Here is a 27,227-nt window from a genome sequence, read left to right on the forward strand (position 1 = left end):
AATGTCAAACACAGGGGCCTCTGCAGGTTACTTACAGTCAGGGCCCAGTGCTGATTTAGGATCAGATCTCCCCTGTCCATGTAAGGGGGATACCTAGTCAGTTGTACAACTGAATGCATTCAACTGAAATGTGTCTTTTGCATTTAACCCCTCAATCAGAGAGGTGCGGGGGGCTGCCATAGCTTTTTACCTTGTCAGCATAGGGATTCGATCCAGCAACCTTTCAGTTACGGGCCCAACACTCTAACCACTAGGCTACCTGCTGCCCCTCTAAACTTATTCATTATAATCTTAAAGGCAAAACTGATCCTAGATCAGCACTCATACTCTGAAACGCTTTGTGAATATGGGCCCTGGGCTCCACAATGTCTGTTGATCCCAATTCATTCCCTGCCAAACTTTACGTCCCTCTTGGCCCTGAGGTCTTCACTAGTTAACACAGCCACAAAGTCATAATTGTGAAATGGTGCTGTGGCTGTGTTAGTGACAAACCTCTAAGCAACCCTTCGATGTTGGCAGATCTGTAAGGTGTAAGCTCCTCCTCTACACAGCATACTTCCCCAATACCCTTTAGATCAGCAAACTTCTGGGGCCAAGAGGGAGGGAATGAATTGGGACGGGCTGTGGCTGTCACTCACCACTTCTCGTTTCCGTAGGTGTCAACATAGGGATATGGTTGGCTGAGGGATTTCATAACCCTACATTCACCCTGGCCTGGAGCAGTCAGCTTTCTAACAAACGCTGTGTCATTTAACAAACGTTTCTTACTTGATCCTTTGAAGAAAGAAAGCTTTCTTTAAAAACATGTTAGTGAAAAACAAGCTTTCATTGTGACAGGACACACACTGCAGGTGCATGCGATTGTAGAGTTCACGAGGTGTTCCTACATAAGTGCCTTCACAACATTCACAGCCTATAGCCCTCTGTGGAACAGAGTGGGTTTATTCACGCCAGTCAGGAACACGTTGATTCTGTATAGTCCCTACACCCCATTACCTTACTGAACAGTCAACAAAAAGACATATCACTTTTAAAAATATAAGATTCAAATACCATTCAAAAACAGCTTAGTCTGGTTATCAAAAGGATGTCCTAAAACCCCCTCATGGTAAATACAGTATATGTAAATGTTCTGAGCGGTTTCTCTGACTTCGGATGAAAATGAGTTAGTCTTTGCTATCTGCGGCACACGAACAGCTGTGCAAATGGAACATCTCATTCCACTAGACTAAAACAGGGGTTCCCTTTCCAGCATTGGGTAACATCCAGCGCCCCCCCCCTGCGCGCACAAGCACTGTTCATGAAACAAACTGTTCACACCCCTCATCGGTGAAGAGAATTTTGCAGGTTTAAAGCTAATTGTCTTGCAATTCTATACATTCTGCCGTGTATTCATGTGATATGTGACAAAAAAAATTACAATATCTATGGGAAATGTTATTGTTTTACAGCTGACCCGGGCTACTTGATCTGGACACTTCTGACAAGTTACAAATAGCTCTCTAAGGTATGCAATGATTGACATGACAAGAGGAACTGAATTCTACTATTACAACTTTCAAGAGTAAGTTTAAAGCCGGACTGAGTTCCTAGAGAACGTCACCCAGTCAACACAGGAACACATTGGTTTGGTAAGAAATCTGACTGAGGGAACAGTCCTGCCAGATGGGACAGTATACCACCTCGTGAGAGCACCAATATGACGTCATATGATGATAGCACATCTGCCTGACTAGATCATGGCTGGGTTCAGGACACTGAAATAACCAAGATCTTATAATGATCAGTGGTTATAATATTTTCCTGTGACTGCAATAATACAAAAACATATTGGTCAAATAAACATGTTTTATTTACAATTAAATGAACCATTGTATTACAATAACAATCAGAAATACAGATTCTCTTTCTCTCCAAGTCAACAGAAATAAATAGACATACAGGCAAATGAATATGTACTTCCCAAATGGCACCTATCTAGTGAGTTACTTTTGACCAGGGTGAATAGAACTCTGGTCAAAAGTAGTGCACTCTATAGGGAATAGGGCTCTGGTCAAAAGTAGTGCACTCTATAGGGAATAGGGCTCTGGTCAAAAGTAGTGCACTCTATAGGGAATAGGGCTCTGGTCAAAAGTAGTGCACTCTATAGGGAATAGGGCTTTGGTCAAAAGTAGTGCACTCTATAGGGAATAGGGCTCTGGTCAAAAGTAGTGCACTCTATAGGGAATAGGGCTCTGGTCAAAAGTAGTGCACTCTATAGGGAATAGGGCTCTGGTCAAAAGTAGTGCACTCTATAGGGAATAGGGCTCTGGTCAAAAGTAGTGCACTCTATAGGGAATAGGGCTCTGGTCAAAAGTAGTGCACTCTACAGGGAATAGGGTGCCATTTCAGAAGCAGCCCTGGAATGAAATGTTCAAGCATAGTTCTGAAGACAAACATTCCAAAAATAGGTACAAGGCAATAAATATTCAGTCACCTGGTGACTTAGGAAACAACAGGACTAACAGTCAGCCAAAACCAGACTGTTCTGTGAAAATAACAGACAAGTGAATACAGTCGTAGGCTACATGACAAGGAAAGAATGAGCATGAAGGCAGCCAGGGTCTGAGTAAGAAGAAGCATCTAATTCTGATTTTCTACAAGTTAGGAAAAGCTCCAAATACACTAGGTCTGATTCCCAAACGCATCCCTAGACCCTACTGCCTACACACGAGATCGGAGGGGAAAGATTGGAACATCTAGGGGGTAGGGGTTGTTTCTGGACAGGTCTAAGGAAATAGTTGGGAGTTGACAACGAGTAAATGGACAACCCCCTAACCTTGTCCCTAGGCTGCAGAGGACAACATCATGAACCAATCCAACATAAACCCGCTAACCTTGTGCCTAGGCTGCAGAGGACAACATTGACCAATCCAACATAAACCCCTTGTGCCTATCCAAGGTCCAAAACGATATAACCGCCATCGATAAAAGACAGTACTGTGCAGCAGTCTTCATCGACCCGGCCAAGGCTTTCGACTCTGTCAATCACCGCATTCTTATTGGCAGACTCAATAGCCTTGGTTTCTCAAATGACTGCCTCGCCTGGTTCACCAACTACTTTTCAGATAGAGTTCAGTGTGTCAAATCGGAGGGCCTGTTGTCCGGACCTCTGGCAGTCTCTATGGGGGTGCCCACAGGGTTCAATTCTTCTTTCCCCCGGAGCGTGAGTCACTTCATGAAAACAGAAAAGCAGTGAGATTTTTGTCCGTGGGCTATTTCAGAAAACAATTTGGAGGACGGTGAGGTCGGCTGTGGATCGATGTGGGATAAATGTCTGGAGGTAGTCCAACAGTAGAGAAGACGATGAGGATCTTTTTTTTTCAGGTAGAACTCTAGTCTCTCTATCACTCTCTCTACCTCAAAACCTCCAACATATCAGCAACAAAGCTAACACTCAACTCCAGCCAGCATCAGAGAAACGACAACAAATGCCGCATTATGGGAACACGAAGAAACAGACCTCATGATCGTCACTTGTGAGGCCATCATTGACAAGCATCTCTTAGAGGTTTACATCAGCCACTAAAGGAGGTTCTAAAAAGTGCCTGATCACTAGAAAAGGGGTCACAGGGTGGAAGGTGATGGTACATAGGGGTACCCTGATGTAAAAATGTCAAACACAGGGGCCTCTGCAGGTTACTTACAGTCAGGGCCCAGTGCTGATTTAGGATCAGATCTCCCCTGTCCATGTAAGGGGGATACTTAGTCAGTTGTACAACTGAATGCATTTAACCCAACCCCTCAATCAGAGAGGTGCGGGGGGCTGCCATAGCTTTTTACCTTGTCAGTTTAGGGATTCGATCCAGCAACCTTTTGGTTACGGGCCCAACACTCTAACCACTAGGCTACCTGCTGCCCCTCTAATCTTATTCATTATAATCTTAAAGGCAAAACTGATCCTAGATCAGCACTCATACTCTGAAACGCTTTGTGAATATGGGCCCTGGGCTCCACAATGTCTGTTGATCCCAATTCATTCCCTGCCAAACTTTACATCCCTCTTGGCCCTGAGTAGGTCTTCACTAGTTAACACAGCCACAAAGTCATAATTGTGAAATGGTGCTGTGGCTGTGTTAGTGACAAACCTCTAAGCAACCCTTCGATGTTGGCAGATCTGTAAGGTGTAAGCTCCTCCTCTACACAGCATACTTCCCCAATACCCTTTAGATCAGCAAACTTCTGGGGCCAAGAGGGAGGGAATGAATTGGGACGGGCTGTGGCTGTCACTCACCACTTCTCGTTTCCATAGGTGTCAACATAGGGATATGGTTCACCAACTACTTTTCAGATAAGAGTTCAGTGTGTCAAATCGGAGGGCTTGTTGTCTGGACCTCTGGCAGTCTCTATGGGTTGCCACACAGTTCAATTCTCAGGCCGACTCTTTTCTCTGTATATATCAATGATGTCGCTCTTGCTGCTGGTGATTCCCTGATCCACCTCTACGCAGACGGCACCATTTATTATACATCTGGACCTTCTTTGGACACTGTTAACAAATGAACTTCAATGCCATACAACACTCCTTCCATGGCCTCCAACTGCTCTTAAATGCTAGTAAAACTAAATGCATGCTCTTCAACCGATCGCTGCCGCACCTGCCCACCCATCCAGCATCACTACTCTGGACGGTTCTGACTTTAGAATATGTGGACATCTACAAATACCTAGGTGTCTGGTTGACTGTAAACTCTCCTTCCAGACTCACATTAAGCATCTCCAATCCAAAATATAGAACCGGCTTCCTATTTCGCAACAAAGCCTCCTTCACTCGTGCTGCCAAACATACCCTCGTAAAACTGACTATCCTACCGATCCTTGCCTTCGGTGATGTCCTTTACAAGATAGCCTCCAACACTCTACTCAGCAAATTGGATGCAGTCTATCACAGTGCCATCCATATACTACCCACCACTGCGACCTGTATGCTCTCGTTGGCTGGCCCTCACTACATATTCGTCATCAAACGCACTGGCTCCAGGTCATCTATAAGTCTTCGCTAGGTAAAGCCCCACCTTCTCAGCTCACTGGTAACCATATACTGGGGTGAAAACAGACTCTCTATTTGCACATCTATCACTCCAGTGTAAATGCTAAATTGTAATTATTTCACCTCTATGGCCTATTTATTGCCTTAACTCCCTAATCTTACTACATTTGCATACACAGTGTTGTTTTTGTCGCACTGCTTTACTTTATCATCTTGGCCAGATCGCAGTTGTAAATGAGAACTTGTTCAACTGGCCTACCTGGATAAATAAATATTGGGATTGTTGGTCCACATGAAACTAACACCCCTACATTTGTGCCGTCTCATACACCATAACATGCATATGAAGACTTCAACAGACACCATCTAACTGGCACCAGTACCAGAACCTTTTCATAAATGGCGGACAACAAATGTGTACTTTGAAAGTGTTCAACTATTACAAAACATGGGGATTGGGATAGCTATGTTGGAGTCATACCAACATCCCCTTTTCAATGGCAAAACAAATGCATGAATTAACCAGAGACTGTCATTTCTAATAGTTTCTCCTTTAAAATGAGTTTAGGAATAGACAGTAAATCAGGGATCAAATTAAAACACACAATAACAATATCCCCATAAATTAACCAAGAGAGTAAACTAGAGGCTTTAGCACATATACCCCCTAAAAATATTTAACTAGGCAAGTCAGTTAAGAACAAATTCTTGTTTACAATGACAGCCTACCCCGGCCAAACCCTAACCCGGAGGACGCTGGACCAATTGATTGGGAGTCCCATAGGGCGGCGCACAATCACAGACGGTTGTGATACAGCCTGGAATCGAACCAGGGTCTGTAGTGACACCTCTAGCACTGAGATGCAGTGCCTTAAGACTGCTGTGGAAGTACACTTAAACAAGAACCGATATTAGTCCCAAATGGCACCCTATCCTCTGTTTAGTGTACTACTTTATACCAGGGCCCATAGGGCTCTGGTCAAAAGTAGTGCACTATATAGGGAATAGGATACCATTTAGGGCACAAACAATGTTAAAAAAGGGGGAGGGTACCAGAAAAAAAAAAAAATGTTTTGTCACATACACCTGATAGGTGCAGTGAAATGATTTGTTTTACATGGTCAGCCATAGTAGTACGGAGCTCCTGGGTTCTATAATTGCCATGGTGCCTCGGCAGAGAACTCATGTACATATGTAATCATATTTAATATTTTGTACCAAGTTTTACATTTTTCAATAGCTAAATGAGTGCAGATCAAGTCTTGATATCATGAATTTGAGTCATGCCCATAAATTGTAGTGGTGTAAAGTACTTAAGTAAAAAATACTTTAAAGTATTGCTTAAGTAGTTTTTTTAGGGTATCTGTACTTTACTATTTATATTTCTGACAACTTTTACATTTACTCCACTACATTCTTAAAGAACCCTACTGCCTCTGATCTGGCAGACTCACTTAAACGCACATGCTTCATTTGTAAATTAAGTGTTAGAATGTGCCCCTGGCTATCTGTATATTCAAATAAAATGGTGCCATCTGATTTGCTTAATATAAGGAATTTGACATGATTTATACTTTTGATACTTAAGTATATGTTAGCAATTACATTTAATGTTGATACTTGAGGAAAAGTATTTAGTTCGAAATATACTTATGTAGTATTTTACTGGATGATTTTTACTTGAGTCATTTTCTATTAAGGTATCTTTACTTTTACACAAGTATGATAATTGGGTACTTTTTCTACCACTACGAAATGTATGAAAATCAGCATTGTCAACAAGCTAGGTAATGCTAGCTAGCCGGTGTGTTTTCATTTGAATTACACCAATGACTCAGGGTTGCTTTTCACCGACGGTGATCCAAGAGGCAGTGGGACAGCTTTTCATTACTTTGGAGGATACTTCTGAAGTGATGACTGTACAAGGTGGGGATCTCAAAGCTCATCACAGTCCCAATACAGAGGATCTGCAGACGGCAGAGACGCCCTGATGACATGGAGCTGCCGGCCTACCTGCCTGCCCTTGGACATGCTGACCAGACCACCACCGCTTATGACCATCTAGCTATGAGCTTCCAGATCCTCTCATGAGAGCAGCTGTCCATCTGGAGGTTTCAGGAAACACTCAGACTTGACCCATCTACTGTTGTAGCCTATATCTTTAAATACATGCTTGTTGGTTATTTTGCTTAACAAGCACTTTGAGATTCTGTCTAATGAAAAGCACTATAGAAGCTGAATAAATTATTCATAACTTCTCAATGCCATGGGCCTCAACTAAAGTACTGCCTCTACTAACCAACGTCAGGGGTGCATCAGTGATGTGAAACTTTCTGAACATCAATAGCAGATAGAACGGAATTGTGTCGGCTCTAGCATTATTCTTCTGACAGACAATCTACACAAGACATTTCTATCTGAACAGACCCAAGCCCTGTGATCCTACACTTACATCAACACTTCTGTTTAGTACTGCGTAACTCATACTAAACGAATGAATCCTGTGTCCCAGCATAGAAAACACAATGCAGACAACTATCCCCCACACAACACATCACATTATACTTTGGTTAGGAAGCAATAAAGCTTCACTCAGTGAGATATAATAAACACTATATATACACACACCTCTGAATTATCATCCATCAAAATATCACATTGGTCCTATATTACGTAATGTATCCAATTGGTGTAGAAATAATATACCAGCTTGTTCCCTTCTCAAAGATACAGTATAAAGTCAAGTTTTATCACAAAAACTGTCCCAAATGGCATCCTATTCCCTATACACATTAGTCATTTAGCAGATGCTCTTATCCAGAGAAAATTACAGAAGTGAGTGCATATATCTTCATACTTTATCGTACTGGACACCCAGTGGGAATCGAACCCACAACCCTGGCGTTGCAATCGCCATGGTGTACCAACTGAGCCACACAGGTCCATAGTTCCCTACTTTTGACCATTACCCCATAATGACGAAGTGAAAAGAGGATTTCAGAAATGTTTGAAACAAACAGAAATACCTCATTTGCATAAGTATTCTGACCCTTTGCTATCAGACTTGAAATTGAACTCCGGTGCATCCTGTTTCCATTGATCATCCTTGAGATGTTTCTACAACTTGATTGGAGTCCACCTGTGGTAGATTCAATTGATTGGACATGATTTGGAAAGGCACACCCTAGTCTATAGAAGGTCCCACAGTTGACAGTGCAAGTCAGAGCAAAAAACCAAGCCATGTTGTCGAAGGAATTGTCCTTAGGGGTTGATACAGGATTGTGCCAAGGCACAGATCTGGGGAAAGGGTACCAAAAAATGTCTGCAGCATTGAAAGTCCCCAAATACACTGCCCTCCATCATTCTTAAATGGAAGAACTTCCTAGAGCAATCAAGGGAGAAGGACCTTGGTCAGAGAGGTGACCAAGTACCCGATGGTGACTCACACAGCTCCAGAGTTCCTCTGTGGCGATGGGAGAAGCTTCCAGAAGAATAACCATTTCTGCAGCACTCCACCAATCAGGCCTTTAGGGTAGTGGCCAGACAGAAGCCACTCATCAGTAAAAAGTACATAACAGCCCTCTTGGAGTGTCCCAAAAGGTACCTAAAGGACTCTCAGACCATGAGAAACAAGATTCTCTGGTCTGATGAAACCAAGATTGAACTTGTTAGCCTGAATGTCAAGCGTCACATCTGGAGGAAACCTGGCACCATCCCCTACGGTGAAGCATGGTGGTGGCAGCATCATGCTGTGGGGATGTTTTTCAGCGGTAGGGAGTTGGAGACTAGACAGGATTGACGGAAAGATGAACAGAGCAAAGTACAGAGAGATCCTTGATGAAAACCTGCTCCAGAGCGCTCAGGACTTCAGACTGGGGCAAAGGTTCACCTTCTAACAGGACAACGACCCTAAGCACACAACCAAGACAATGCAGGAGTGGCTTCAGGACAAGTCTCTGAATGTCCTTGAGGGACCCAGCCAGAGCATGGACTTGAACCCGAGCTAACATCACTTGAGAGCGTAAAAAAAAACGGTGCAGCGACACTCCTCTTCCAACCTGACAGAGTTCGAGAGGATCTGCAGAGAAGAATGGGAGAAACTCCCTAAATACAGGCGTGGCAGGCTTATAGTGACAAACCCAAGAAGACTCGAGGCTGTAATCTCTGCCAAAAATGCTTGAACAAAGTTCTGAGTAAAGGGTCTGAATTCTTATGGAAATGTGATATTTCAGTTCTTTTATTTTGCAAAACATTCTAAAAACCTATTTTCATTCAGTCATTATGGGTTATTGAGTGTAGTTTGATGAGGAAAAAAAATAAAAAATTAATCAATTTTAGAACATGGCTGTAACGTAACAAAATGTAAGTAACGTAAAGGAGTCTGAATACTTTCCGAAGGCACTGAATAGGGAATAGGGTGCACTTTGGGACACACTCAATTGTTATGTCTTGGTTTGTGGAGAGGGTGAGAGGGCTAAACACATTAGGGCACACCGCAGCAAAAATGTTTTGCAACGGAAAACTATAACCAGCATTTCTTATTGGACAAGTTCAGGTAGTACCTCCTGTTTAAATCAGTTTTCTTCCATTTGATACCCAATGAATAGGACCCTGCTGATCGCCAAGTCAGAGGTGTTAAGCCCCAGTAGTGTTGTAGACAGAGGTCTGACTCTCAGCCTAAACAGGCCTAGGACGGGAGAGGTGTCGCGCTCCTGGTGATCTGTCTCTTCCATGCCATGCAGGACGAACCAATCTCAGAAGGAAGAGATGCTCTGCATCCATCGTGGGTAGTAGGAAGATTTCCCCATGTTACTCCATCTTGGACATTTCATATTTTGTAGTCATGATTTCCTAGGTAAGGAATACAGTGGAAAATATATATATATACCATCTCGAATACCATAGTGGCTGTACATATAAAATTGCCTACTGGGAATTTAATAACATAGGAAATGCACAGTGAAATAAACCATATATACTGAGTTACAAAACATTAGGGGAAACCTAGTCAGTTGTACAACTGAATGCATTCAACTGAAATGTGTCTTCTGCATTTAACCCAACCCCTCAATCAGAGAGGTGCGGGAGGCTGTCATAATCAACATCCACGGCGCCCGGGAAACAGTGGGTTGACTGCCTTGCTCAGGGGCAAAACAACAGATTTTTACCATGTCAGCTAGGGGATTCGATCCAGCAACCTTTCAGTTACTGGCCCAACACTCTAACCACTAGGCTACCTGCCGCCCTTATTAGGAAAGTCTTCCTAATATTTAGTTGCCTCCTCCTTTTGCCCTCAGAAAAGCCTCAATTCACAGAGGGCATGGACTCTACAAGGTGTCTCAAGCGTTCTACAGGGATGCTGGCCCATGCTGACTCCAATGCTTCCCACAGTTGGCTGGATATCCTTTGGGTGTTGGACCATTCTTGAAACACACAGGAAACTTGAGCATGAAAACCCCAGCAGCATTGCAGTTCTTGACACACCGGTGAGCCTGACACCTACTGTTCAAAGGCACTTAAATCTGTCTGCCTTGCCCATTCACCCTCTGAATGGCACACATACACAATACGTCTCAATTTTCTCAAGGCTTAAAAATCCTTCTTTAACCAATCTCCAACCCTTCATCTACACTGACTGAAGTGGATTTAACAAGTGACATCAATAAGGGATCATATCTTTCACCTGATAGCACATGCCATGGAAAGAGCAGGTGTCCTTAATATTTTGTATCCTCAGTGTATTTTGCCATTGACAGAAATGACCCCGTGTTAAAAATATACACACCTCATCTGAATCAAGAAGGACAGGCAACGCTCTACAATGGAGGAAAATAAGGAGAAAACATTTGTTTTTATGAAACCACCACCTAATAATGGTGACCACATTAAACCAGGATTTCCCAAACTCGGTCCTGGGGACCCCAAGTGGTGCAGGTTTTGGTTTTTCCTAACACTACACAGCTGATTCAAATGATCAATGCCTGATGTTTAGTTGGTTATTTAAATCATCTGTGTAGTGCTAGGGTAAAAACATGCACCCTTTGGGGTCCCGAGGACAGAGTTTGGAAAACGCTGCTATAAACACACCTGCTATTTTGGTGTTGATAGAACTATTTCTTGATAAGTGATGCTTACACGTCTGTTAGAGAGGTAGGAATGTTCTCTTCTACCCACTTCAAGTCTTCATCCTGGACAGGAGGGTGAAAATAAAAGAGAGAACTACTCAACGCTGCCCTCTGTTGTTTGAACTCGGATGTCATTCACTAGACTAAAAATACTGAACAAAAACATAAAACGCAACAATGTTCCTGAGTTACAGGTCATATAAGGAAATCAGTCAATTTAAATAAATTCATTAGGCTCTAATCAATGGATTTTCACATGCCTGGGAGGGCATAAGCCCATCCAATTGGGAGCCAGGCCTACCCACTGGGGAGTTTTTCCCCCACAAAAGGGCTTTATTACAGACAGAAATACTCCTCAGTTTATCAGCTGTCCGGGTGGTTTGTCTCAGTCGATGCCGCAGGTGAAAAAGCCGGATTTGGAGGCCCTGGGCTGGTGTGGTTACACGTGGTCTGCGGTTGTGAGGCCGGATGGACATACTACCAAATTCTCTAAAATTACATTGGACGAAGTTTATGGTAGAGAAATTAACATGCAATTCTCTGCCAATAGCTCTGGTGGTCATTTCTGCAGTCAGCATACCAATTGCACGCTTCCTCCTTGAGACATCTGTGGCATTGCGTTGTGACAAAACTGCACATTTTAGTGGCCTTTTATTGTCCCCAGCACAAGGTGCACCTGTGTAATGATGCTGTTTAATCAGCTTCTTGATATGCCTAACCTGTCAGGTGGATGTATTTTCTTGGCAAAGGAGAAATGCTCACAAACAGGGATGTAAACAAATTTGTGCACAAAATTTGAGAGAAGCTTTTTGTGCTTTTATTTCATCTCATGAAACCAACACTTTACATGTTGCATTTATATTTGTGTTCAGTATATACAGTAGATGGTCATTTGTTCTTGAAGGTAATTTTTGTGCTTGAATTGCATCACAGGTCAGAGCAAACATTTGAGTGTCAGTTACCTGAAAGTGAAACTTTATTGACTGACAGAAAAGGTTGGCTTGTTGGTATGCTGTATTTATATGTGGAGATATTGTGTTCATATTGATTGGATAATTGGAAATGGACTTAATTCCCTGAGGGAACAAATCAAGTTGTATTAATTGAATTGAAGGTTTGATACTAACCGGGTTAGATCCTGAAGGCTTGGCTGAGCCGTTCGTCTCACTCTTAAAGTTGGAGGCTCTCAGCTTTATGCCATCAGCTGTGTGTGTTTAGAGAAACACGGAGAGAAAGATCACCAAGGTTCAAACACATTATCACTAAAGAAGTTAAACAAAAACAGAAGTACATGTACAATACCTAAATTAGCTGACACCAGGAACTCCTCAATCTCCTCATCGTCAGAGTCATCCATCAGTGGAGTGAACGCATATCTGAGGAGAACAAAGGAAGAGTTCAATTATGAACAGTTATAAAGCCTTAAAAATGGTTCTAAAGCTTCAGAACATTTAAAGGCTGTGTAAGTTTGTGTTTTCTCTGAAGCTTTGAAGAGTGGTAAGGTGAGGCACTTTCTCCCTGACTGACTGTTGGTAGTTTGATATGTCAACATATTGCCATTGATAAATCTACAGCACACTCAACAAGGTAGCTACGGTGCAGGTTGTAGACAATGGTCTCCGCACACTTAGATCAAAGCACATTTCACTAATATAATAGGCAGGTCAATCATCAACGCTGGTTGTTAGCTGACTGCAAGGCACTAGAGGGTAGTGCGTCCAGCCCAGTACATGACTAGGGCCAAGCTTCCTGCCATCCAGGACCTGTCAACCAGGCGGTGTCAGAGGAAGGCCCTAAAAATGGTCAGACTCCAGCCACCCTAGTCAGAATGTTTTCTCTGCTACCGCAAGGCAAGCGGTACCGGAGTGCCAAGTCTAGGTCCAAAAGGCTTCTCAACAGCTTCTACCCCCAATCCATAAGACTCCTGAACAACTAATGAAATGGCTACCCCCCCCCAATAAAATTTGATTAGGCGTTCTCCAATACAACACCGTCCACATATAGGACGACACACACACACATTTGATATTACTATCCTAGTGGGGACCTCAAAAGTACTTCCATTCAAAATCCTAATTTTCCCTGACCCTGAAAATAGACTGCCATTTTTTTACTATCCTTGTGGGGAATTCTGCCCCTGAACAGGCAGTTAACCCACTGTTCCTAGGCCGTCATTGAAAATAAGAATTTGTTCTTAACTGACTTGCCCAGTTAAATAAAGGTTTAATAAAAGGTACCCACGAGGATAGCCACACACACCATGCAACCTCACCTCTGGTTGTTAGCAGAGGGTCTCCATAAGAACATGATAACCAGCAGTATGATGGAGAACAGGAACCTCCAGAAGGCATCATCTACCCACAGCTCCACCCAGTCCTGTTATATGGAATAATACAAACAATGTCATCCATGATACTGTTCAATACATTACCCAATACGGCAGTCTTGAGCTGGCATTTTTTACAATACGTTGATTCAATGCTGTTGATTCAATGTCTTAAGTCCTGAATAGTGAAAATTATGTTTTCATCAAATTTAAATGATATTTGGATGAAACCAGTATCAGTTCAAAGAAAGGTGACCCAAGTATGAAAAATGACTGTAGCTGGTACGATCATAAAGTTACTGGTCCCCTCGAGCTGTGTCAAGTCCCTGGATTCAGGAGGCAGGCAATACCAAGGATTTACTTGTGGCTTTATGCAACGTCATATAAAACCGGCATCACATGCATCTACACCTTGCTTTGTTTATAAACCAGTGGGTTGTGGGTTCGATTCCCACGGGGGACCAGTATGGGGGAAAAGTATGAAAATGTATGCACTCACTACAGTAAGTGGCTCTGGATAAGAGAGTCTGCTAAATGACAAATGTCAATGTAAATCTCAAGCAGAATTACTTGTTACCTTTCATCTGTGGTGCGACTGATCGTTACAGCTGGTCAAGCTACAGCTCGCATCGAGGCAAATAACACTGAAACATGCATATGAGAGCACCAGCTGTTCCGGGTGACTGTGTGATCATGCTCTACGCAGCCGATGTGAGTAAGACCTTTATACAGGTCAACATTCACAAGGTCGCAGGGCCAGAAGGATTACCAGGACGTGTACTGCGAGCATGCGCTGACAAGTGTCTTCACTGACATTTTAAACATCTCGGAGTCTGTAATACCAACATGTTTCAAGAACACTAAGGTAACCTAACCTGCCTTAATGACTACCGACCCATAGCACTCACATCTGTAGCCATGAAGTGCTTCGAATGGCCGGTCATGGCTCACAACACCACTATCCCAGAAACCCTAGACCCACTCTAATTTGCATACCGCCCCAACGGATTCACAGATGATGCAATCTCTACTGCACTCCAAACTGCCCTTTCCCACCTGGACAAAAGTAACACCTATGTGAGAATTATATTCATTGACAACAGCTCAGCATTGAACACCATAGTGCCCTCAAAGCTCAAAGCTCCTCACTAAGCTAAGGACCCTGGGACTAAACACCTCCCTCTGCAACTGGATCCCGGACTTCCTGACAGGCTGCCCCCAGGTGGTAACGGTAGTAACAACACATCTGTCATGCTGATCCTCAACACAGGTGCCCCTCAGGGGTGCGTGCTCAGTCCCCTCCTGCACTCCCTGTTCACTCATGACTGCACGGCCAGGCGCGAGTCCAACACCATCATTCATTTTGCCGATGACACAACAGTGGTAGGCCTGATCACAGACAACACAGCCTTTAAGGAGGTGGTCAAAGACCTGGCCGTGCGGTGCCAGGACAACAACCTCTCCCTCAACATAATCAAACCAAAGGAGATGATTGTGGACTACAGGAAAGAGGACCGAACACACCCCCAATCTCATCGACGGTGCTGTAGTGGAACAGGTTGAGCGCTTCAAGTTCCTTGATGTCCACATCATCAAAGATTGTCCAAGCACACCAAGACAGTTGAAGACGGCACGACAAAACCTATTCCCCCTCAGGAGACTGAAAATATTTGGCATGGTTCCTCAGAGTCACCATTGGGAGCATGGTTGCATAACTGCCTGGTACGGCAACTGCTCAGCAGTTGTATGCTGAGCTGCAAGGCACCAGAGGGTAGTGCGAATGGCCCAGTACATCACTGGGGCCAAGCTTCCTACCATCCAGGACCTCTATACCAGGTGGTGTCAGAGGAAGGCCCTAAATATTGTCAAAAACTCTGGCCACCCTAGTCATAGACTGTGCTCTCTGCTACCGCATGGCAAGCGGTACCGGAGCGCCAAGTCTAGGTCCAAGAAGCTTCTAAACAGCTTCTACCCCCAAGCCATAAGACTCCTGAACATCTATCAAATGGCTACCCGGACTATTTGCATTGCCTGGAACCTTTAAGAAATGCACAGAGCAGTCAAACTTGATATCACACAACTGGACCATTTGCTGCCATTACAAGAAGACATACTCACAGATTGACAGTCGGCTAGTCTGAATTTTTTCGTCGTCCACACCATGAAAATGATTGAAGCTGAAGGTGGGGGAAAAAAATACAACCAAAACTGCATCAGACCATTTCCATTCAATTGTGAGACTAATTCTGAATGAAGTATGAAGTAGGCTACATACATATACTGCTTTATAACGTTGTTCATAATGCCTTATACAGTAGTAATGTGTTATGATACTCATGAACTATAAAAACATGACAATTGTCTTCCTGGCTGTACTCACCTATAATGGCAAAGATGAGTGTGTTTGTGAAATGTCTGTAGAGAGACAGCTTCACTGGATTTCTCCTCAGCTTCAGTGTCTTTATAGTGTGAGCCAGGCTCACAAATATGTTAGGGGGCAGTCAAGGAAACAGCAGCTGGGCTTCACAGTATGTAACTTACAGACCTTTTTATTTTATCTTTATTTAACTAGGCAAGTCAGTTAAGAACAAATTCTTGTTTTCAATGACGGGATAGGAACAGTGGGTTAACTGCCTGTTCAGGGGCAGAACGACAGATTTGTACCTTGTCAGCTCGGGGGTTTGAATCATGGAAGAACCTAGCAAAAATCAGCAGAGATGATAACATGCAAGGTGTACAGATGATGCCCCGGACAGGGATAGGGGCCAAGGGCTCGGCCCAGACTACTAGATCTCTAATATCAGACCTCCAGGTTAGCTAGCTGTGCTATAGCGTGCAAGAATTAATTATTTGCCCTCATGCAGAGACCCTTTGGATTGGCACAGGGAGGGACAGTGTAGCCCTGGGTAGGGACCTCCAGTGGACAGAGTAGCCCAAGGCTCAGGCTGAGGACCAGAGAAGCCCCGGTAGGGATAAGGGGGCCCCCAGGGGAGAGAGTAGCCTCAAACAGGGCTATCAGCACACCAAAGGATATCCACCAGCAGAGAGAAGAGTCAATCAGAGCCAGAGGAATGTTGGCCAACAGAGCCAGGTCAGAGTCTTTCGCCTGAGAGGAAGAAAGAAGAAAGGGATTGAGAGAGACAGGTGGGAATAATGGGGGGAAGAAAGAGAGAAGACAGAAAGTGATGGAGAGTGAGTGGGGGAGAGAAAAATAACAGCACTAACCAAAGAAAATTACCTAGTGAAACATGATTTAATATACAATATAAGTTTACAATTCAAACTGTACAAGATACATTATAACCCCAGCACCATGACTTTCAGTGAAAATATTTAGTATGCAACACAATAAGGTGTCATTCTGTAACACTGATAGACAAGTGATACAGCCAAGTAGGCCATTAAGTTATGATAGACCACTAGAGGTGCATTATGGGGTAAATATTCTAAATAAGGAAGGATATGAACCAGATGATACAGAAGTCCATCAATGCTAGAACAATGGATGTGATGAGGGCGGGGCCATTGTCACGAACCTTTAGTGAATGCATACACACGTATTGAACAGAATTCCCATAACCCACACCTTAGCAAAACAGCACGCCATCGAGAAATGAAGGTTCACATTCAAAATGCAAGCTCACTGGAGGTAAGCAAGCTCAGGAATACGCCTTACCCCAGTGATCCTAAGCACACCTTCGATGGCAGCAAAGGCAAAGTACAGCACACCTAGTCCCACCACTCTGTGCATCACTGTACCCAGTCGAGGTCTGATGGGAAACGCACACAACGCAGGAAAAATGACTAAATACATACAGCACGATAACGTCACTGGGGTCACCTATCAAAGGACAGGGAGTAAGAGTGTGTGACGACCTTTATTTTCTCAACTTACTTGACTATACCATATCCCAGACTGACGATAATGACCAGCAGCCGTGCCAGGGTTCTCTTCAGGGCAGAGATGAGCTCAGCAAAGATCAACAGGCCTGGAGCTAAAAACAACATCCACATTGGAATTAATTCTCTCACACGAGACAGAAAAACTCTTGCTCAGAATAATAACACTCCCTAAACCTCCCCCTTGGCCCCAAGCCTGCGATGTTTGAAAATCTGTAAGGTAGAATTAATATGGTGGACTCTCCGCCACTATACTGCTGATACCTATCCAGACCCTTCAGATCTGCCAACATTGAAAGGTTAGGGCCAAGGGACAGGGAGGGAATTGGGACCAGATCAATGTGATCCGTTCCACCATGCTACTATACAGAGGATCTTAGTACTTTATTTAAACCAGTCAGACAACAGAGTTAGGTGTAACTGTAGTGTAGACTTACAAGCTGCCCCGACACCGTTGGTGTTCTCGTACTCAGCACAGAACACAGCCTTCTCCACCATGCTACTATACAGAGGATCTTAGTACTTTATTTAAACCAGTCAGACAACAGAGTTAGGTGTAACTGTAGTGTAGACTTACAAGCTGCCCCGACACCGTTGGTGTTCTCGTACTCAGCACAGAACACAGCCTTCTCCACCATGCCCAGAAAGATGACTCCAGCTATCCAGAACTGGATCCTCAGTAAGTCCTTCCAGTAGCAGGCAGCCCACAGGAACCAGAGTAACGCATACAGGATGTACACTGTACACATCACCATGTAGAACTGAAACAGAGACAAAGGGTGAGAGAAAAATATTGGTTCTTCCAGTAGCAGGCTGAAGACATAAACCAGAGTAACACGCACACCGTACAGGATGTACACATCACCATGTAGAACTGAGATGCGTGTTGAAACAAAATAACAGACAAGGTATTTTTCTGAACAAACCACAAGGTCCTGTACGGTTCAGTTAGTAGAGCATGGCACAAGCAATGGCAGGATTGTGTGCTTGAATGCTTTGGATGAAAGTCAGCTAATATATTATTACATGAAGACAACACAAAACAGGCATCTGATATCTATGACAATGATTAACCCTACAATGTATATGTGGCTAGGGACAAGCACTGGAAATTAGCGTGAGCTAAAATGTCATGGTGCAATGCATCCCACTGTTGTTTATTCAATGTGTCACTGACTATGTTTAATTGTATGTATACTCACGATCATGAGAGGCCATTCCGTGATGGAGATGTAGCCGTGAGTTCCTTTCATTACGACGTTGACTGGAAATATAAAGACTCAATCACCTATCCATAACACAATAATTAGGGTTACAATATACAATAAATTTCCTGTGGCATTCTGCACTAGAATCGAATAGTCCCAGCGATTTGCAACTTTTCAGGGAAGTCAGAAACCAATACACACAGTCAGTTAGGAACGCAAAGGCTAACTTTTTCAAGCAGAAATTTGCATCCTGTAGCTCTAAATCCCAAAAGTTTTGGGACACCAAAGTCAAGGGAGAATAACAGCACCTCCTCCCAGCTACCCACTGCACTGAGGCTAGGAAACACTGTCACCACCAATAATTTCAATAAGCATTTCTCTACAGCTGGCCATGCCTTCCTCCTGTCTACCCCAACCCTGGCCAACAGCTCCGCACCCCCCGCAGCTACTTGCCCAAGCCTCCCCAGCTTCTCCTTCACCCAAATCCAGATAGCAGATGTTCTGAAAGAGCTGCAAAACCTGGACCCATACAAATCAGCTGGGCTAGACAATCTAGACACCCTCTTTCTAAAATGATCCGCCGCCAATGTTGCAACCCCTATTACCAGTCTGTTCAATCTCTCGTATCGTCCGAGATCCCTAAAGGTTGGAAAGCTGCCGCGGTCATCCCCTTCTTCAAAGGGCTGACACTCTAGACCAAACTGTTACAGACCTAGATCCATCCTGCCCTGCCTTTCTAAAGTCTTCGAAAGCCAAGTTAATAAACAGATACCTGACCATTTCAAATCCCACCGTACCTTCTCCGCTGTGCAATCCGGTTTCCGAGCTGGTCACAGGTGCACCTCAGCCACGCTCAAGGTACTAAACGATATCATAGCCGCCATCGATAAAAGACATCACTGTGCAGCCGTCTTCATCGACCTGGCCAAGGCATTCAACTCTGTCAATCACCGCATTCTTATCGGCAGACTCAATAGCCTTGGTTTCTCAAATGACTGCCTCACCAACTACTTCTCAGAGTTCAGTGTGTCAAATCGGAGGACCTGCTGTCTAGACCTCTGGCAGTCTCTATGGGGGTACCCCAGGGTTCAATTCTCGGGCCAACTCTTTTCTCTGTACATATCAACGATGTCGCTCTTGCTGCGGGTGATTCCCTGATACACCTCTACGCAGACGACACCATTCTGTATACATCTGGCCCTTCTTTGGACACTTAAACCTCCAAAACAAGCTTTAAATGCATTATTTTCAACCGATCGCTGCCCGCGCCCGCCCGCCCGACATCACTACTCTGGACGGTTCTGACTTAGAATATGTGGACAACTACAAATACCTAGGTGTCTGGCTAGACTGTAAACTCTCCTTCCAGACTCATATTAAACATCTCCAATCCAAAATTAAAGCTGGAACGGGCTTCCTATTTCACAACAAAGCCTCCTTCACTCACGCCGCCATACATACCCTCGTAAAACGGACTATTCTACCGATCCTTGACTTCGGCGATGTCATTTACAAATAAGCCTCCAACACTCTACTCAGCAAACTGGATGCAGTCAATCACAGTGCCATATACCACCCACCACTGCGGCCTGTATGCTCTCGTCGGCTGGCCCTCGCTACATATTCGTCGCCAGACCCACTGGCTCCAGGTCATCTGTAAGTCTTTGCTAGGTAAAGCTCCGCCTCAGCTCACTGGTCACGATAACACCCACACGTAGCACGCGCTCCAGCAGGTATATCTCACTGGTCATCCCCAAAGCCAACACCTCCTTTGGCCCCCTTTTCTTCCAGTTCTTTTCTGCCAATGACTGGAACGAATTGCAAAAAAAGTACAAATTTAATATAAAAATGTAAATCGCTGAAGTTGGAGACTTATATCTCCCTCACTAACTTAAACATCAGCTATCTGGGCAGCTAACCGATCGCTGCAGCTGTACACAGCCCATCTAGCCCATCCAATCTACCTACCTCATCTCCATATTGTTTTCATTTACTTTTTTTGCACACCAGTATTTCTACTTGCACATCATCTGCCACTCCTGTGTTAATTTGCTAAATTGTAATTACTTTGCTACTATGACCTGTTTATTACCTTACCTCCTCACGCCATTTGCACACACTGTATATATACTTTTTTTCCTATTGTGTTATTGACTATGTTTGTTTATTCCATGTGTAACTCTGTGCTGTTTGTGTCGCACTGCTTTTCTTTATCTTGGCCAGGTTGCAGTTGTAAATGAGAACTTGTTCTCAACTGGCCTACCTGGTTAAATAAAGGTGAAATAATATTTAAAATATACAACATGGAGCAATGTGATCAAAATGGCCAATGTCCTTTATATCATTTTAATTAGTATTTAGGCTGCCTAAAGAAATGTAATTTTCTTCTTGGTAAGCCTCACAAGCAAGTTTAACATTCCAAGTATTCAATAACTGGGTCATGTTCATTAGGGTAGATCACCGTAAAAATGTTGCAGAGTCCAGCTAGTACCTTCCCGTTACAGTCAATTCTCTTGTTAGTTCTGGTGGTCCCTCCCTGTTTCAGTCTGCATTCTTCCGTCTGGTGCCTGGTGAACACAACCCAGTTGAAGTGAAATTGGGGTTAATGCAGTGAACCCACCTGTTAGATTCCAGTTGGCTTCCTGTTTGTTAGACTTAATCACCACCACCAGCAGATAGGGGCCGTCCTTCCACGTGGTGGCGATGACGTCATGTTTAAGCGACACACTGCCGTTCTTCAGACTGCCGACTTTGTCGTACTCCTCCATCGTCCACTTCGTGTAGTTTTCATCTGAGCCCTGGGTAGGATTGAACCAACATTTGTTTTGAAAGGGGGTTATATGCATTATGCAATGAAGAACGCAGGAAGTAATGAGAATGTGAAAAGTGATAGTCTGGTTCCAGATCTCTTTGTGCATGCTGCATATGGCCAACTCCAACGGTCATTGACAACAACCTTAGCAACTTGCAATGTAGCCGAAAGTAAGTGTGTGTAAAACTTTTTTTATATGCATCATCAGTGAAACATCATGACCTCATCGTAGCATCTCACCGGTGCTGCTCCTTCCATGGGAGGGACAACTGGCCGTGGTTCTGCCTTGGCTTTCTGAAACAAACAAAGTTGTCATACAATAAGTTGTCAGTAAGTCAAACGCAAAGTTCCAAAACAAATTATTCTTCCCAATATATCCTTTTCAAACTATTGAGGCAACCAGAATATTTCGTTTTCACACTTTCCCTTTCAGCACAGTTTCAGCTACTATGGAAAAGGTGTAACCAGGCCAGCTCAGGAGTGTGAAAAGCACTGTAATGTAATGGAACTCATGTATGTAACCTATAAGCCCTTACATTTAGCATTGGGAAGTATCGCAGGTCATTGTTGCAGCTCAAGGGCTTGTGCTTGTGCTCAATGCATTCCCCTTGTCCTAGAGGGTTAGGATCCATACTCTGTCCTCGACTCAGTGGCGTCCTCTCATACATTTCCTTTAAAGTAATCATTTATATTCATATTCAATGTTTCACATCTATTTAATACAGAAAATATTCAACCATATTTATTAGTAGTTGAATGTAGGGAGACATACATTTCCTATGAGGAATGACGGGATTTAAAAATAACTCTTACAGTTAGTATAGTCAACTGGTAATTCACACCAACTGTCAAAATGTGGCACTACCATAGGAATTCTAAACAAATGAGTCATTACGAAAATGTTCAAGGTATTGATAATGAAAGATGACTACGGCAAACTCACTTTCTGCTCCACACCCATATATGTCAGCCTATAGACATTAAATAGCCTATAACTTAGTACTAGTCACTTACTGTAATTACTACCTGTACTTTACTTACCTCAATATTATTGAACTCATTGTGGCAGGGATAGTATTTCAAGTACCATTGAATGGTAAAAGTCATCTCCTCTGGACAACCAAAGGACACAACTAAAAGAGAAACAATAAATTGGTGTAAAGAGAAACAATAAATTGGTGTTACAGAGGTAGTTCTTTGGGCGCTTTCATATCCCTTCTGTGATCCAGATCCTGGGAGTGCTTGGTAGTCTGTCTGAAACAAATCCTGGACCTGCTAATCTTACCTTTCAATTTGATATCAGTGTCTTTATACATGGATTTCCTCAAAAGTAATGGTCTTGAGGTCTGAGAAGAGGAAACAGCATTTACATTAGTTAGATAAACTGAGTGATAGGTCTACACTAGAGTCAGGTCTGATTAATGCCAGCACTGGAACAAAACACAGGCACTGGTCTGGTGACCTATGTCTCCATCCTCTCAGAGTAACAGTGATGATTTAAGATCAGATCACAATGAATGAGATTAAAAGGACGGGGGACCTGATCCTAGATCAGCACTGATTCCTACTCAGACACTTTATATGGGCCCTGGTGACCATTATTGGGAGTCCCTAGGCAGGCAATGGCAGCTCTCACATTACTCTGCAACAGGATATGGTGGTGGACAGACATCTGACCAGCTCCATGGAAAATTGGGTCTACGTCCCAATTAGCCTACCTAACCTTCCTCCTAAAGTGTGCACTTGTTCACTTCACTGACTTGAAAGCAAATGATTGGTAGACACGATGTTTGTCTTACCCCTTCAATTCATTGGACATTGTAACGTTAGCTAATATAGTTACTATAGCAATAGACTTCTGGCATAGCCTAGTTAGCTATATAGTTACTATAGCAATAGACTTCTGGCATAGCCTAGTTAGCTATATGTTCGAATCTGGACATTAGCTAGCTAAATGGTTGTTAGACTTCTTATATCGGGGCTAAATTGCAGGCAATGATCTAGCCCAGTACAGGACAGTGGTCTCTCTGATATTTGTTTACATACCGCCTACGTTGTATGTTAGGTAGCTGCCTAACCTAGCTCGGCTATGTTGAGGCAATACATTAAGAAAACATTTGGGGTAACGTCATAACTATGGTCTAAACTAAAACAGCTTGCCTAATTGTAGCATGGTATATCATTCAAAGAATATTCCCAAACCAACTAACGTCAGCTAACTAGTTAGCTCACTCACCAGATAGCTAACGTTAGCTAACGGTGCATAGACAGTACAATGGCTTGTGCAAATCGATAGCCTGAATATGTTCAGGAAAATGCATTATCAATCAATACTGTAATGTTCAATTTTAATGAACAGAAAATCTGGCTCGCTAGATTGCTAGGACGGATGAATCGCACTGCTGTTCTTGCTAGTTAACTCGAAACCTAACTTTAGCTTGACAACTAGATAAATTGAATATTTTAATACTCACATTGACAACTGTAATACTCCATTGTCCCGGTTCTGGTGCTGCCATGACCCCGCTATTTACATCGCCCAATAAAATGATCCCTGTCAAAAGAAGGAGCCAGGGTTTGACTGAGCTAACCTTGCTGTTCCACGTCCTCACCCGTACAGAAGCAGCCATGTTTTCAGTAGCTCTAGTGTTGCGTGGCTGGCTGGCCAACTCACCTGAGTGGAAAATGTCACACACCTGGGTATCTTTGAGTTGACGTTTTGGCATTAGATGCATTGCACCATACACCATGTAAAGCAGTGCCAGTTACCATATACTTTATAAAAACGATAGCAACTTGAAATCTGTTATTCATTTACCTTTCAATGATCATCATCATATTGTGTGTATTTTATTCATTTCAGGATGGATTTATTTTCAGAAGGATAAACAAAATAGCACCTTTTTGTATTTGCAATCGTTTATTACGTTATGTCAAAAATAATGCAAATCACTAACAAGTCAATATCAACATTGACTAATATTTGACAAAAGTTGTACTTGTTTTAAAATCCTTAATTGAAACTATTAGATATTGTAATGACCTGACTAGATCATAAATGAACAATTGTCCAGACAGAGGCCTGAGCTTGCGAATTGACGGTTTATTGAACCAACTTTACACAGGCTACTGTTTGGGCCGTAGCACACGCCAAATAGATAACCCACAATCCAACCGTGACCTTCTCTTGTGAAGCCCAGATGTAAGAGAGAGAGAACAAAGGCTGAACCTGGTCTTAACTTCCAATGCCCAACCCCCCCTCCACGCCACTCCGCCAACCACCAGGATGCCCGGCATCAGAACATTCCAGGCATTCCCGTGATTGGCAGATAGCAGGTTGATTGACATGTCGGACCCCGCGAACACCGGGTACTGGTCAGTACAACACAACCACCTCCTAGCCTAGCACATAACACACAGCTGTCTGTGCGGGTCGCTACACAGCCCCCACCACAAAGTCCCTCGTCCCGAGGGAACAAACAAAGTCTCTGGGCGACCCGGAGGTCTCCTTTGCCTGCGTGGCCGTGATGGTCGCAGAGTGCCCCTCTGGGAACCAGGGGATGAAGGCAGGGATATGGGGGACAAGGAAGCGGGAACGGGTAATACAGTCCGTGGTTCTGGGGAACCACGCGGTGACACAGGGGGGGAGACAGGGGGAGTGGGCTGTCTGGAGCCTTGTCTGCGGCACCTGAGGGTGGGTGCCTGGAGAATGTCATTGCCAGAGAGGGGAATTGTGGGGGTTCCTGGGGTTTGGGGAGAAGAGGCCCCTCTGTATGGGGCTAACCTGTCCCGGTGCAGTGCCACCTTTCTCCCCCTGGGAAGAAGCTGCACCGGTACACAACCTCCCCTACCCTCTCCAGGACACTGCAGGGTCCCACCCAGTGACTGTCCAACTTGGGGCATCTGCCTTTTTTTCCTTAGGGGCTGTAGACCCAGACCAGCTCCCCAGCCACAAAGTGCCTTCCCCGGGTGTGCACGTCATAGTTCCTTTTCTGCCTCACACCTGCATTCACCAGCTGCTCTCTGGCGAAGGTGTGGGCTGTCTCCAGGCGGTCCTGGAGTCTCCGGGCATACTCCGGCCCCGGAGGAACATGAGGGCTATCCAGGGGCCGACCAACGCCATCTCCGCAGGGGTGCGGATCTCTCCCCAGCATGAGGAGGGCAGGCGTGCAGGAGGTGGAGTCTTGGACAGCGGAGCGGCATGCCATGAGGACCATAGGCAGGTGCTTGTCCCAGTCACGCTGGTGTTTGGAAGAGACGATGGCCAGCTGCTGTCCAAGCGTTTTGTTGAAGCGCTCCACAAGGCCATCACTTTGAGGATGGAGAGGAGTAGTGCGGGTCTTGTGCATACCCAGCCTCTCACACATGGTGGCGAACACACGGGACTCAAAGTTTCTGCCTTGGTCGCTGTGGATGGACTCTGCAGCTCCAAACCTGCTGAACATCCCCGCTGTCAGGGCGTCGACGATGGTCTCTGCCTCCTGGTCAGGCAGAGCATAGGCCTCGGGCCATTTTGTGAAATAGTCCATGGCCGTGAGCACCCAGCGGTTTCCACTGTCTGTGGTGGGGAACGGCCCAACTACATCCACTCCCACCCTCTCCATGGGAGCCCCCACTGGGAACTGTTGGAGCTGAGCATGAGAGCGGCCTGGGGGCCCTTTCTCGCTGTGCAGTTGTCACAGCGGCGACAAAAGTCCTCCACATCCCTCTTGTGCTGCCCCCAGTAGAAGCCCTGACGGAGACGGCGCAGTGTTTTTGTGACCCCAAAGTGTCCAGTCCCCACCCCCATGAGTACTCTGGAGCACAGCCTCCCGCAATGCTTTGGGACCACCACCTGCCACCTCTCCTCTCCCGTAGCTGACTCCTTCCATGCCCGCTGTAGCACGCCATCAGCCAGCCGCAGTCTCTCAAACTTCGACCACAACCCTTTGGTCGCGAGTGAGAGGGCTGTCACCTCTTCCCATGGTGGCCTCACCTGCGCCTCTACCCACTGTAGCACTGGCTGTAGGTCTGTGTCCCGTCCCTGCTGCTGCCGCCATTCAGCCACGTCGACAGTCTGCAGCTCACAGCAGACAGGCCCGCTCGCCCGACACACTGTGGCACAGACACCCTCCTCTGCCCGCAGCTCTCTCTCCCGTCCCTCTCTCCGTTCACAGTGGCGGCAGCCGTCTGCAGTACAGGGCCGACGGGACATGGCGTCGGCGTTGGAGTGGCGTGCCCCTGCCCTGTGCACCACCGTGAAGTCATACGGCTGAAGCTCCTCCAACCAGCGTGCCACCTGCCCCTCTGGCTCTCTGAAAGACATGAGCCACTGGAGAGCAGAGTGGTCAGTCCTTACAGTAAAGGGCAGACCACCCAGGTAGTACTTGAAGTGTTTGACGGAAGCCACAACAGCCAAGAGCTCCCGCCGGGTGACACAGTAGCGGCGCTCATGTTTGTCAAATGTTTTGCTGAAGTACGCCACCACTCTCTCCCCCTCTGGCCCCACCTGGGCCAGCACCCCACCCATGCCCACATTGCTCGCGTCTGTGTCCAGGATAAAGGGCAAGGTGAGGTCAGGGGGGCAAGCACGGGGCCTCGATCAGTGCACGTTTGAGGGTGTTGAACGCCTCCTCACACTCCACTGTCCAAGTGAAAGCCTTGTCCTTCGGCAGCAGGCGGTTCAGTGGAGCAGCAATGCTTGAGAAGCCCCGTACAAACCTCCTGTAGTACGAGGCCAGGCCCAGGAAGCTCTTCAGCTGACGCTGGTCGGTGGGGTGGGCCAGTCTCTGACAGCCCCTACCTTGTCCTCCATGGTGCTGATCCCCTCCTTCCCCACTCGGTGGCC

The 27,227-nt window shown here is 45.0% G+C and overlaps 1 protein-coding gene across 1 annotated transcript; it reads right to left on the bottom strand.

Moving 5' to 3' along the window:
- Positions 1-1,834: 1,834 nt before the first annotated feature.
- LOC115121775 (transmembrane protein 87A-like) lies at positions 1,835-24,062 on the bottom strand. Its single transcript, XM_065012603.1, has 19 exons — positions 23,875-24,062; positions 22,686-22,746; positions 22,442-22,533; positions 21,937-22,071; positions 21,641-21,694; positions 21,209-21,386; positions 18,583-18,644; positions 17,958-18,141; positions 17,376-17,475; positions 17,157-17,250; positions 16,511-16,586; positions 15,861-15,965; positions 15,599-15,657; positions 13,427-13,530; positions 12,457-12,530; positions 12,282-12,358; positions 11,165-11,217; positions 10,815-10,845; positions 1,835-9,880 (listed from the first exon to the last, which is right to left on the bottom strand). Exons 1-19 carry the CDS (start codon positions 24,028-24,030, stop codon positions 9,839-9,841), a joined length of 1,737 nt encoding a protein of 578 aa, XP_064868675.1. The 5' UTR covers positions 24,031-24,062; the 3' UTR covers positions 1,835-9,838.
- Between the last annotated feature and the right edge of the window lie 3,165 nt (positions 24,063-27,227).

This window comes from Oncorhynchus nerka, linkage group LG28 (genome assembly GCF_034236695.1).
Source record: "Oncorhynchus nerka isolate Pitt River linkage group LG28, Oner_Uvic_2.0, whole genome shotgun sequence".
Lineage (NCBI taxonomy): Eukaryota > Metazoa > Chordata > Actinopteri > Salmoniformes > Salmonidae > Oncorhynchus > Oncorhynchus nerka.